Genomic DNA, 14,176 nt, shown 5'->3' with positions numbered 1-14,176 from the left:
AATCTACTACAAATCCCAGCATTGAGCATTTATTTCTCTTTTTTGCAGGGGCAAAAGGTTATACACTTTCTAAAAGTGCACTTTGCAAAAGTAAACAGTCCTTAAATGTACCATATTTTCAACCACCCAGAGAGGAAATGATCGGAGGAGATATTATGTTATTGATGAAGTGTCGATGAATTAGGAATATGTAGATGAAATTCTTCTGAAACTACATAATCTTTAAATATAAGGAAAACTATCTGAGCTGAAACGTGTTTTGCATTAGGAAACCTTTGCTCATGTGAGGGAAATAATTGGAAACACCTGAAGCTTACATGCCACTTCTTTCATGTGTTTCTATCCAAATCTTTGAGGGAAGGAGGTTGGAAATCTGTTATGGGTGAGATCGCTTATTGGCGATAGTTACCAGAACCCTTTTGGTTGTATGTTTATACTCTCAATGTTAACATGATAATCACAAAAGGGGACAGCTGGAAGAAATTGTAAACCATGAAATAAGTTAACTTTTATTGTGTACTCTGATGCCCTGTGGTCTTCTCATAACACCAGGACTACACAATTTCTATAGTAACCATGAAAAAGACAGAACAGCCTACACAATTTAGCCAACACACGATTCAAAGATACTACTTAATAGTTCAAAGTAGCATAAAGTATTATTGGCAGTTTTCTGAAAACGGCAAGTCTATTCCTAAATGTCCAAAGAATGAGGAAATAATGTGATCAGTGTGGCCTGGTGACTAGAAAATATTTATGCTGCATCACTATGCAGGGGTTAATGTGAATCCTTTTTATATTAAACCCAAAAATATCTGACAATTTTTTTTTTGTTAAGCAATGTATATCTTCTCAGATGCTTTAGACTTGCATATGACTTTTACTTTTCACCTTGGAAAAACTAATCAGTTTTATTAAAGGTTTTTTTTTTTTATCATTTTGACTATTTTTAAATGTATAATTCAGTGGCATTGGATATACTCACAATATTGTGCAACCATCATCACTATTTCCAGAATGCTTTCATCATCCCAAATATAGATTCTATACCCATTAAATATAACTTCGCATTAACTCTTTCCTCTAGTCTCTTGTAAATTCTTTTATACTTTCCACTTCTGTAAGTTTGCCTCTTCTAGGTACCTCAGATAAATGGAATCATAGAATATTCACCCTTTTGTGTCTGGCTTATTTCACTTAGCATTAACATTTTTGAGGTTTACTCATGTTGTAGTATATATTAGAATTTCATTTTTTAATGGGTGGATAATATTCTGTTATATGCATATATCACATTTAAAATATCCATTCATCTGTTGATGGACACTTACATTGTTTCCACCTTTTGGCTATTGTGAATAATGCTGCTATGAATATTGGTATATGTTTGAGTGCTTTGGTATATGACTTTTTAAAAATAAGATATTTTGGGGCGCCTGGGTGGCGCAGTCGGTTAAGCGTCCGACTTCAGCCAGGTCACGATCTCGCGGTCCGGGAGTTCGAGCCCCGCGTCGGGCTCTGTGCTGATGGCTCAGAGCCTGGAGCCTGTTTCCGATTCTGTGTCTCCCTCTCTCTCTGACCCTCCCCCGTTCATGCTCTGTCTCTCTCTGTCCCAAAAATAAATAAACGTTGAAAAAAAAAATTAAAAAAAAAAAAAAAAGATATTTTTAGTCTTGGTGTTTGAATGTAATGAAACAGTTCAGTAGTCACCACTGGATGGATTTTGGGGTTATTTTACTTTTCTTTCTTTCTTAATGTTTATTATTTCTGATAGACAGAGACAGAGTGTGAGCTGGAGACGGGCAGAGAGACAGGGAGACAAAAAATCCAAACCAGGCTCTAGGCTCTGAGTTGTCAGCACAGAGCCTGATGCGGGGCTCGAACCACGAGCAGTGAGATCATGATCTGAGCCGAAGTTGGATGCTTAACTGACTGAGCTACCCAGGTGCCCCTACTTTTCTTTATTTTTTTAAACAGATACTGGGAAAAATCCATACTTCTCTCACTCCTCACATTCCAGGACTGTGTACGCCCCATTTTTCTTCACAAGTTATATAAATACACATAAATCAATGTAGGTTAAATTAAATTATGCAGGGTTACATGATATAGATGGGATTTGTCCTCAGAAACTGAAGCAATCATACCTTCTGACTACAAAGAGGGTCAACATTAAAAATGAGTACATTTCATTATTTTTCAAATTCTATACTTGTGGCAGGTATAGAATAAGATTATCAGAGAATAAGGAGTAAGAATGGTCGAATAAAAAAGTAGCTCCATCAGATTATTTAATTGAAACATTCTTGATATTTCATATACATGAGATTTGGGACTTAGTACTGCACCTAAAAGACACTATCTTTGATGAATTTGGGGTAAGTGCAGGCGGGTTTAAAAACACCCAACTAGTTACTCCATAGAAACATCACCTATTACTTCCAGTCATTAGGAAGCTAAATTAATCTGTGCTTTAATGATACAGAACAGATTCCAAGTGTAAAGAATCAGACCACAGATTCAGAATTTCTGAAACATGCTTTTAGAAAATACACCTGCAGAAATGGCAGAAATGGTAGACCTAAGAGCTGGGCAGGTTATAAAAGACTGAAATTAGTTATTGGGGAACATTATATGCATAAAGTGAAAACTGGGATGCTTTTGCTTTTGACCAATGTTTTTCTTTACAGCCTAGAAAACAAATGGTTTAACTTGATCACAAACTTTATCTCCTTCTTTAAGAAATGGTTACCGTAAAGTCCTGAGGAATTATCTTTTCTAAAATAAACCATTTTCTTGCTTGCTACTGGCTTCTTCTCCCTTGTGAAAGGCTGGCTGTGACATGTTGGGTATCCTTGTATTCTCTAGATTTGAATATTATTGTCCTGATGAAAAATAAAATAAATGGCAGTGCATGGTAAAATATAACACAGATGTTAAATATGCTGAAATTGTTATAGAATATAAAGGAGAGATATTTAAAGTCTTTCTTTCAGCTTAATCTTAAATTAAGCCCTGGAAATAGCGGATCTTGAACTTACTCAGGGATGAAGGAAAATAATAGGAGGGAGGAAATTATTTTGTGATACCTCAACTTTCACCAAGGTGAAAGGATTCATTTTTTTCTCTTTTCTAACTCAACTCTGTAACGTGTGCTTATTTAGGTTACAGTTTTAATGATGATTTATGATGTAGGGGGCTCTTTGATTCTTAAGAAGCATACCTATTTCATTAGCTGGTCATGGATATTGTTTACTTCTGGCCTTGAATATGAAGATCAAAATTGTTCTGAGGCAACCAGTTTGATGAGCCATTTCTAAATGTTTGTGCCCTTCATTTCCTTCTTGATGGTACCTGAATATTATCTAACTATCTTTTTCATTAAATATCTAAGATGTTTCCTGGATTTAAAATATATGAGATAAAACATAAAAATGTAATAAAAAGGGAAAGTTTCCTTTCTCTGTGTATGCAACTGCTTGAGTCTTCTCTAGGAGTCAGAAGGAGACCTCACACTCTGAGATGTTTATGTTCTATGTCTCCTTTATGAAAGTGGAACTGGAGATGTTTGCATAAGCATCTAGTTTTCTTTAAACTCTGGAATATCTCTGACCCAGTGTGAATATAGATTGCAGGTCTTTTTACTCCCTCCTTACAACCTAACTGTGACACAGTAAGATTAGGCTGGGAAGACAGAGAACAGGGTGTCAAGCAGACTTTGAAGGAAGGAGGTTGTGGGAAACAAATATTCATGACATTTCAACTGAAGAATTTTGGAAACATAACACTTTGAGAGGTGATAGGAGAAAAATACTAATGAGTAAATGGCAGGAATATACAACTAAGTATACATTAAAAAATAAAAACATTTGACACCAGAAAATGTAACCATTAGATTTTTAAGAAACCTTCTTTAGCAAGGTTTCACATTAAGGAGTGTTAAATATTAGTCCCTCTTTCCGGGCTGTTAAATACGGACTCATTGCTCACAAAAAAGTGACCCCAGGAGGAGAAATTGTTATGGATGGTTCTTGTCAGGGTCCCAAAGAAGTTTCTTTGGAGGGCTAGAAGTTCATCTCATGTCCACTTTGGGCCATTCAGAACACTAAGAGATATGTGAACATAGGTTAGTTCACAGAAGGACTCCATCACCAGTACTTTACTAGGAGTGCCTCCTAGGTATAGGCACTGTTACCACTTGTGAATTTAATATCCTGTGTTTACAAATTTTGGTGCTTTCTTGTCAGGTCCTAAGCAATTGGATACTCTTGAGGACAGTGCTGGTGATAGGTAACAAATCCTGCTTCTGTCCCTACCCTTTATCCCCTCTCTATTTTCTACCCTAGATTCCTCAGTGTCTCCTGGCAAGTCTGAGAGTTCATATGGCAGGTGGCAGACACAGGGAAATTACCTGGTCATTCCAGAGTTCTCTAACTCTAACTCATGGAAATTTCTGTTTCTGTAACTTCTGTGGCATCACCCACCTACACTGCCCATTAGTCACACAGCAGAACTCCCACACATTCCTTGCAAAGTACTGAGCAAAGAGCATTTGAGAGCTGTGACTCCAAGTACAACTGCATGGTTTTAATCAGTTGTAGCACAAAAATGTGATTAGCAGTCAAAGATCCTTGAGAATGAACTTTGCTTTGTTGTTTATACCAACAATTAGCAGTCTGTTAAATTAGCAGTTTTGGAAATAAGACCTGAATCTTTTCTGCTGTATGGAGCAGTCTTAAGATTCTCATGGTAGCCAACTCCTATTTTTTTTTTTTCTGTGAGTAAAAATGTCTCTTTCCTATTTCTACTTCTAAATAAGAAGAGGTATTTTTCCTTTCAGATGAGTTGGGAGGGGGTCAATAAGACAAAGACAATCTTAATGCTAGGATTCTAGTCTTAACTCTGTCACTTACTATCTAAGTGACTTTAGGCAAGTCACTGAATCTCTCTGAGCTAAAGTGTTTTCAACCATAAAACGAGATAATATCAGCCTATCTACTTCATAGGCTCAAACAAGATAATGTGAAAACCATGAAATGCTATATGAGCATATGGCATTATAAGTCACCAAAGAAAGGTCATGAATATCAATGAGAACTGAAAGATGACTTAGTCTCTGAACAATTTTCCATAAATAGACATTCTGGCCTAAGAGCTGACTACCATATAAAATTTATTCACTGACAGATACAGTAAAATTTTGCTCCCAATAAAGTCTTCAGAAATATTCTGAGGGCACACTGATGGTCAGTCCTAAAGATATCACCAGATGGGGGTGGAGGCTCTGAGAAAACTGTAAGCCACCTGAAACTTTTCAAAACAGGGTGGGAAAAAAAAATCAAGCCTACCAAAGAATCTCCTACAGAGGGGAATCAATGAACAAATTTGTGACTGTGGTGGTTAAGCAAAATAAGAACTGAAGAAAACCAACAGAGGCCAAAAACTTTTCCCAAAATTATATTATCCAATATCCAATAAGAGGATTCAAAACATTTTTCCCCCAACCAAACCCAAAAACAACAAATCCTTGTTTTTATATATAATAACATGTCCACTTTCCAACTTATATGTGGTATAATTCTTTCCTGGCTACAGAAATGAAAGGTAATTGAATTGTAGAAGTGCTGGTTGGTAATGTCTGTGGTGGATTTTAGATTCTCTCCTTTGCATTTCAACTACACTCTGCTCAGGGTTATATCAACTGGAGGAAATGGGTCCCAGGGAAGGTAGACCTCCGAGGGCAGGAATGATATCAGTGGGGATCAAGGCTGGATTCTCCAGTTCTCTGCAGTTAAAAGACCTTAGATTTAGTTTTGGTTCTGTGGTTGATTATAAGGTGAATTTTGGTAACTTGTCTCTACAGACTTCAGTTGCTCTAAAATGAGGTGTTTTGAAGAAATCTCTACATTCCTGATGTCCTATAATAAGTGTCTGAGAAGAAAGCTTCTCAGAAGAACAGGGAGGTTGGGGCCACCATATTTTTAGGAAGTTGGAAGCTCAAGGGTAATGATGCTACAAAAATAGAGAGTAAAAGTAGACTTGTAAAAGAGAAGGTGACATTCAGAAAAATAGAAGATGATGATGATTAGAGAAAATCTAGAGAGAGACAAGCTGAAATAAATTGGGCCAGCTGAGCAATCTAAGAAAAACTGAAAGGTTGGTACACAGATGTGGGTTGTAGGGGGCACTATGAAAGGCCAGTAGGTTGTGTGAAGTGGTAAAATTAGGCCATTTCTGCCAGTAGGGTCTAGAATACTAACAAGTTAGGGATCAGGTGGCTCCAGCTTTATTCTTAAACCAAGGAATAAACATAAAGCCTACTCACAAAAAAAGAGCAAGAAAACATATAAATAGATCAGTTATGCACTAGAGCAGCAAAGGATGTAAACTAGAGAAGAATATTGACCAAAAGGAATCCTTGACCACAAAAAATCACTTGTCATCAGCTCTTTGGGGAACACTTTAAACACAACCACCAACAAAACAGAAAGCCATTGAGATCTTCCTCAATTACTTAGCTGTTAATATCATGAAAAAGATGAGGCAATGTAGAAAGTGACTGGTTAAATGATACAGGGTCATTTATCAACTGAATAGCAGAGGTCAGAGTTCCTAATCCTCCCTTTCATTGCCATTTAAGAGACATAAAACTATAGAGCATCTGCAATCTCTTAAACCAGAACAATTTCTGTTATGCTATTAATAATCTGTTGCTCATAGGAACCAAAATGTATTGGTATAGTTGCAGAATGTTTTTTGAGTATTTGAAGTGACTCTGGATTCTAATTGTCCTTACTTATCCACCAATAAGGATAGCATGAGGATATAGGGCAAAAAGTAAAGATGTGAAATTTCCTTGTTTCCCATTCTTAGAAAGTTTATCATACAACAGGGAAGATAAAAACTGATGCATCCAAAAGCAACATAAATATTTAACAGAAAATTAATGACTATAGAATATATGAGAACAATCCATGTTCTGATGGCTTTTTATATCTACAAATTATTTTAGTCTTCTTATTTTTCTGCAGAGAAGGAAAATTTGCAATACTGTTACTTACCTTTAAGTTCGTTGCCTATTGCTTTTGTAACTCAGATGTCTTATTTTTCGTGGTCCCTGCAAACCCCCCGCCAAAAGGAGAGAGACTGAGAATCCAATATTCCAAGCAGTGATTTTTTCACATTAAAACAAATCCTAGAATAAACTATAAAAAAGAATTTTCTTTCTTTGAAGAAGAAATCTAAAGTTTAAGGACATTATTTAATGGTAACTTTAAACAAGGGGTTTGAAAACTACTTGAAAAGTATTGTGTGATTATTAAGCCCAAGTTTTCAGTGAATCATTTTAAAAGGAAACTTATATTTCAAGACATAATTAATCAAAACTTTGAGAGAAGAAATATCCATCTGAAAGATATATTTTTAAAAACTGAGATTGCGGGGTAATTTTACCAGCCTGTAAAATTCCTCAAATTCTCTATTTTCTACACTCACAGCTGCCATAATAATGAAGTAGCTAGTGAAGGGGGGTACAGAAATCAGGCTACATCAGGAGGCAGGCATGAGATGGTGTGTGGACAGAAGTAAATGATGCTTAGCCTCTCAGTTTAGCTAACTTCACCCTGGTGATGAATGAGGTGACAGATATGGTGGCCTCCTTCACTTCTATATACTTAAGCAGCCATTGAAAGTCACTTTGTTTAATTTCTACACAGAAAATGAGAGTATCAAACTGAAATAGCACTCAATTGAATAATACCAAGTACCAATTAGTTCTAGCCCAGAAATGAGATGTTCTTTTATTCCTGTAAAATAAAAGATAAGAAGGCAAAATAATTTTCAAAGTACAGACAATAATGAGCTCCTCTGGAAAAAAAACAACTACAGGAAAAGCTACTCAGTTATATCTAACCCTTTCTTTTTCTCTGAAAGCTCAGAAGAATTATCAAGTTAAATTGCCAGTATTTGATTACAAAGAAACAATATCCAGAGGCTGGATGTGAAAGTGTGATCTGAAAGAAAGATGAACAAAAATGCAGGGTGTTTCTGGTTAACACAGTGATTCTCTTAGTCACTAATAGGTTTCTGAATCCAATGAGTCAGCATGCTATTTGGCTCATCACAGTGAAAACTTTCTGAATAGTAAGTTGTGGACCTGGGGCATGAATAGGTTTCTAAGGTATTTTCCATACCAGAGACAGTGGCTCAGATGTAAGAATCTAGCTCATCATTTCTCACCTTCTGGAGCAATTTGTTGGCATGAAACAAACCTCGTGAATATTTTATGTATGTCTTTCCAAACTGAGTGGCCTGAGGATGGAGGTTTTGAATTGCACCCTGAAAACTTGTTCTTCAGCCAACAAAGTACTGATTTTAGAGATAAAAATATTTATAAAAAAATTCCAATCTATAATTTCTTGAAATTTAATGACAGAATTATCAGTAGCAGTGGTGTTTATTTCAATTTCAGTGAGTGATGGCAATTTCTTGATGGTTATTTGAGCCCAAAGCATTCAGCCTTAGTAACTTTATTATCGTTTTTTTAATGTTTATTTATTTTGAGAGAAGGAGAGAGTGAGAGAGAGAGAACACTTGCATTAGCAGGGGAGGGTTGGAAAGAGAGGGAGAGAGAGAATCCCAAGCAGGCTCTGCATTGCCAGCACAGAGCCCAACTCTGGGCTTAAGATCATGACCTGAGCTGAAGTCAGGAGTCAGATGCTTAACCAACTAAGCCACCCAGGTGCCCCCCTAGTAACTTTAATCTTACGATACTCTGACTTCCTGAAATAGTATTTCTTACTTGTGTGAAAAAATGGTTCACTAATTATTTTTTTCCATAAATGATATTATAATATTTCATAACTAAAGGTAAATTACTTTAAAATACTTCTGTCTTATAATGTTGAATTGTTTTTAGATAACAGATCTAGCCATGAAGTTATCCAATCATTCTGTCATTAGAACTAATATCTTAAAATTCTTTGTATGATTATTAAAAAAAAAAACTTTATTTCACCTTTAAGAAGAGACATATAAATGGTTTTATTTGTCTACTATTTAGAAAAATGTCCTGTAGGAATATGGTGATGTTATAGTATAAATTTTCTGAAAGCAAGCAACAGAAAGAAAAATCATTACCTCTGAATACATGATGTGATATAATTTCCTTTATAAAAAAGTTCTTGATTTTTTGATGCTGTTATTTTGATAACAAAAAATTGGACAGAAACCCTTGACAGTTTTCAGTGTTCCTTCAACTAATTATTTTCTACTCAGTCTATGTGTAAGAGGTCCAAGTAATTGGCCTTTGCTATTCTAAAGGATAGTCAGATTTTTTCCCCTACATATCAGTTCATATAATTTCTAATTATATTATTGATTAGTACTATGTATGTGTGTGTATAGATAGATAGATACATAGATAGATAGATATAACGTTAAGTAAAAACCAGAGATGTAACACTCAACATTCCAAATTCTTAATCGATAAATGTAAATAATGTGACATAAGTATAAACATCAATATAGAGAACAAAGAACTTATACAGAGGATACTTAAAGATAATTTATTTCTAACTTGTATTTTTTCCTTTGTTATTATTATGGATTAGAAATATGTTCTTATAGGGAAGAAATACTTTGATCCCAGCACAGACAAGCCAGACCTATTGAACTTTAATGAGAACTTGCCTACAGTCCAACTAAAGTAAAACTCCATAAATGTGATCTTATGATATATAGAGCTTACGGTGGTGAGATTTTAAATGTTTAATTCTTGCATGTTATCTATGTTCTAGTTTCCTTTATTTTCTAACAGATTGGCGTTTATAGTGTGGTTCTGCCGTCTGCAGAAACAAAGGAATATTGTTGTTATTATTATTATTACTATAATAACATTGTCTGGAAGACAGTTGTAGCTGTAGAGTCTACAATTAAAATGAATCCCACTACAGGGTGCAATATGGATCACAGATGATAGGCAAAGGGTATCAGACAGCATGCAAATAAGGTACATTAAATCGCACACACCACACTGCCTGCTTAAAACAATGTCTATAGGATACTATCTTCATACTAATTCCTGCCACTTAACTGAGCTACAGAAGAAGACTGACAGTGTTGTCCACATTCTGTGAGGTAATCTCAGCAAAAAGAATGCAAATTCTCTCTAGGCCTAGGAGAAACGGTGGCAACACAATGCAAACACATTTGCTTTGTCAAAGGTTAACCTTCCTAAGTGCACCTCCTTCATGGTGTCCTCATGCCTTGCCTTTGTGTGCTAATAGCTCCAAGGGCATACCACATTATATCAGAAATGTTTATTTTTTTCAAATTTTTATTGTGAAAAATTTGAAACAGAGAAAACATGAAAGCATAATACAACCAAATATGAATATCTGTCACCCAGCTTCACTAGTTAATATTTTGCCACTTTGCATGATCTCTCTATGCTTATATCACAGAACCATTGAAAAATTAAGATCTTTGTATGAATCTAAGAACAACCAATATAACCACAACAAAAAGAACACAATTAATGACACAAGGGAAGAACAATGACTTGTCAATATCTAATATTAATTCTACATTTAAATGTACTTAATTGTCTTAATATCTTTTTAGATGTGACTTTTGTTTTCTTTTTAACAAGTAGCTTTTTAAGTGAAATTAAATGATAGTGATGTGGTGTAGGCCATCTGGTTTAGACACAACTTAACAAGGGCTTAAACAAAATTATTTCTCTCTCATTTAGCCTGGAGATGTGCTGATCCAGGGCATTTAGTGTGGCTTTTCCATCCTAACATCAAACTCACAGTTTCATCTCTGACCTGAAAGATGGCAGCTGCAGCCCTTGTTATCACAGTACACAGGAGACACAGAGAAGTACAACTCCAAGGGCATAATCCAGATGTTGCATACATGATTTCTGTTCACATTCCATTATGCAGAATATAGACACATGGTCCTATCTAACTGCAGCAGAGGCTGAGACAAGTAGGCTTTATTCTTGGTGGCCATGTGTTGAGGTTTCCCTGGACTTGTGCATTGTGTATCTGAAGGAATGATGGTTTAGGGGCAGTAATTAGCCATCTCTGCCAGAGATATTCCTGGACATGACTAAGCTATGATGAACTATATTAAAATCAAATCCCTACATGCTGCAATATAATGATAGGCCTAGACTTATTTCAGATAAGACTATTTTTCTCCTACCTTAAATAAGCTTTCTTAACACTCATTTTGAGTTCATCAATCTATTTTTTAAGATTTCCTTTCTCTTTCCTTGTCAAGATATAAGATGTCAGTGCTCATTACTGTAACTAACTCTGCTTACTTCTCCTTTCTAATTTTCCTTTATTGTTGTCATCAAGTTTCTAAAAAAAAGTATTGTATCTAAGTATAACATACTTTTATTTAAGTATAATTAACATGCAGAAAAGTTCACAAGTCATAACTGCACAGCATGGTGAAAACAGTGATACATGTAAACACTATTCAGATCAAGAAGTGGAGCATTGCTTGTATTCTAGAAGCAGTTTGTGTAGCCTCCAAGTACTACTCCTCTCCTCCCAGAGATAATTATTCTGATCTTTAACACCATGGTTTAATTTTGTATGTTTTTGAATTTTATATAAATGGAATCATACAACATGTATTCCTTTTTGTCTGGCATCTTTTGCTCAATATTATGTTTATTAAGTTCACTGATGTTATTTCATTGGCAGTAGTTCATCCACTTTCATTGTTTATGGGGTTGTATTAATAGATCATAATTTATCCATTATATTACTGATGAATAATTGGACTGCTTCTTAGTTTCTGACTGTTACAAATGCAGTTGTTATGGGGTGCCTGGGTGGCTCAGTCAGTTAAGCATCCGACTTCAGCTCAGGTCATGGTCTCATGATTTGTGAGTTCGAGTCCCACGTCGGGCTCTGTGCTGACAGCTCAGAGCCTGGAGCCTGCTTCGGATTCCATGTCTCCCTCTCTCTCTCTCTCTGCCCTCCCCCACTCATGCTCTGTCTCTCTCTGTCTCAGAAACAAATAAATATTACAATTTTGTTTAAAAAACAAATGCAGTTGCTATGATCGTTATTGTATTTTTTTTTGTATACTTATGTATATATTTGTTAGGCATATAAAATTCCTGGGAATGGAATTGTTAGATTATAAAGTAATGGGATATTTGTATATCCAGATATATTTTTTTTTTGCCTTATTGCATCCGACTTCTAGTGTAATGTTGAACAGAAACTGCCATAGAGAGAATTCTTGTCTATCTGGATCTCAAAGAGAAAACTTTCATATCTTCCCCATTAGTTATGGCAATTTGCTTTAGGATTCTTATATATAACATTTATCAGATTGAGAAAATTCTTTCTGGTCCTAATTTTCTAAGGTTCTTTCTTCCTGGGTGGCTATTTAATTTTATCAAATGCTTTTTCTATATCTTTGAGATGGCTATATAATTTTCCTCTTTATTCTGTTAAAATGATAAGGTTATGGGGCACCGGGGTGGCTTATCAGTTGGGCATCCAACTTCAGCTCAGGTCATGATCTTGTGGTTCGTGGGCTCAAGCCCCACATTGGGCTCTGTGCTGACAGCTCAGAGCCTGAGGTCTGCTTCACATTCTGTGTCTCCCTCTCTCTCTGCCCCTTTTCCACTCTCTCTCTGCTCCTTTTCCACTCATCTGTCTCTCTCTCAAAAATAAACATCAAATTTTTTTTTAATCTCTAAAATGTAAGGTGACTTGATTAATTTTCAAAGCTCAAACCAACCTTGCATTTCTGAAATAAACCCACTTTATTTGTGATGTATTATCCCCAAATAATCCATATATCAAAGAAGATATCACATTAGAAATTAGAATATATTTTGACTGAATGATAATGAAACTATGACATATGTCAGACCATAAACATGACATTATTATATAATTCTTTTAGTGTCTATCCTAGATTACAACTTGAATCCTTGATTTACTAAAGACTACTATAAATTATAATTTTTACAACTTACTGGACAAAACATGTAATTTAGAGTACTTTAATTCCATTTACTCCCCTCCCAAATTATGTATTATTGCTGTTGTTATAGATTAAATTGTGTCCCCCCAAAATATATGTTGAAGTCCTAACCCCAGGAACCTGTGTATGTGACCTTATTTGGAAATAGGGTCCTTGCAAATGTAGTTAAGTAAGATGAAGTCATACTAGATTAGGGGGGACCGTAACCCAATAACTGGTGCCCTCATAAGAAGAGAGAAATATGGACACAGATACTTAGGAGAGAAGGCCATTAAAAAGCCATCTACAAGCAATCTACAAGCCAAGGACCACCAAGGATTGCCAACTAAGAAGAGGGAAGGAAAGATAATCCTCCAGAGCCTTCAGACAGCATAGCCTTTATGAACACTGTGATTTCAGGCTTCTGGTCTCTAGAATTGTGAGAGAATATATTTCTGTTGTTTTAAGCCTCTAAGTTTGTGGTACTTTGTTACAGTAGCCCTAGAAAACTAATACAGTTGTCATGTATTTAAATTCTATATAAATTTTAACCCCTACAAGACAATTTGTATTGTTTTGTATACTGCATATTCATTTATGTTTATCCATCTTTGACTCTTTACATTTTTCTTCATTTTGTCCTTCATCTCTGTACATCCTTGCTTTCTTCTTGAAGTACTTCTATCAGTATTTCCTGACCTTGGATTTGCTGTCGATGAATTCTCTTAGTTTTGTTTACCTGAAAATGCCTTTATTTTACCTTCACTTTCTGAAGTATACTTTTGCTAGGTATAGAACTCTAGGTTAGTAGTTCTTTTAGTATATAACACATTGACAATATCATTCCATCATCTTCTAACTTCTGTTATTTCTGAAGTTTTATTATAATATACATTGGTGTTCCCTTTGGATTTGTGCTGCTTGGGATTTATTTTTCATGATTCTGTGACTTGGTGTCTTTCATCAATTTTTAACAATTTTTTTCATTATTTATTTATATATTACTTCTGCCCCAATCTTTCACTTCTTTTCCTGTGGAACTCAAATTACAACTTTATTAGACCTACGTTTTCCTAATCTCTTTTTATAATCTGGTTTGTTTTTCTTTCCTTTCATTTCTTCCCCCAATTCTTTCCTTTCTAGCTTTTGGAATATTTTCTACAACACA

The 14,176-nt window shown here is 35.2% G+C and overlaps 1 protein-coding gene across 12 annotated transcripts in view; it reads right to left on the bottom strand.

Moving 5' to 3' along the window:
* Positions 1-2,273: 2,273 nt before the first annotated feature.
* LMNTD1 (lamin tail domain containing 1) overlaps positions 2,274-14,176 on the bottom strand; it is a 446,849-nt gene continuing 434,946 nt past the window's right edge. For all 12 annotated transcript variants that reach the window (XM_086713814.1, XM_086713811.1, XM_086713806.1 and 9 more), the window contains 2 exons: positions 7,062-7,117; positions 2,274-2,885 (listed from right to left, as the gene is read on the bottom strand). In XM_086713814.1, coding sequence (XP_086569940.1) covers positions 7,064-7,117 — 54 coding nt within the window. In that variant the 3' untranslated portion in view covers positions 2,274-2,885; positions 7,062-7,063. The remainder of the gene's footprint in view (positions 2,886-7,061; positions 7,118-14,176) is intronic.

The sequence above is a fragment of the Puma concolor genome, chromosome B4 (genome assembly GCF_028749965.1).
Source record: "Puma concolor isolate L17-30 chromosome B4, mPumCon1.1.hap2, whole genome shotgun sequence".
Lineage (NCBI taxonomy): Eukaryota > Metazoa > Chordata > Mammalia > Carnivora > Felidae > Puma > Puma concolor.
Note: the sequence above shows the minus strand (reverse complement) of the source record. Positions and strands in the feature narration are given on the sequence as shown.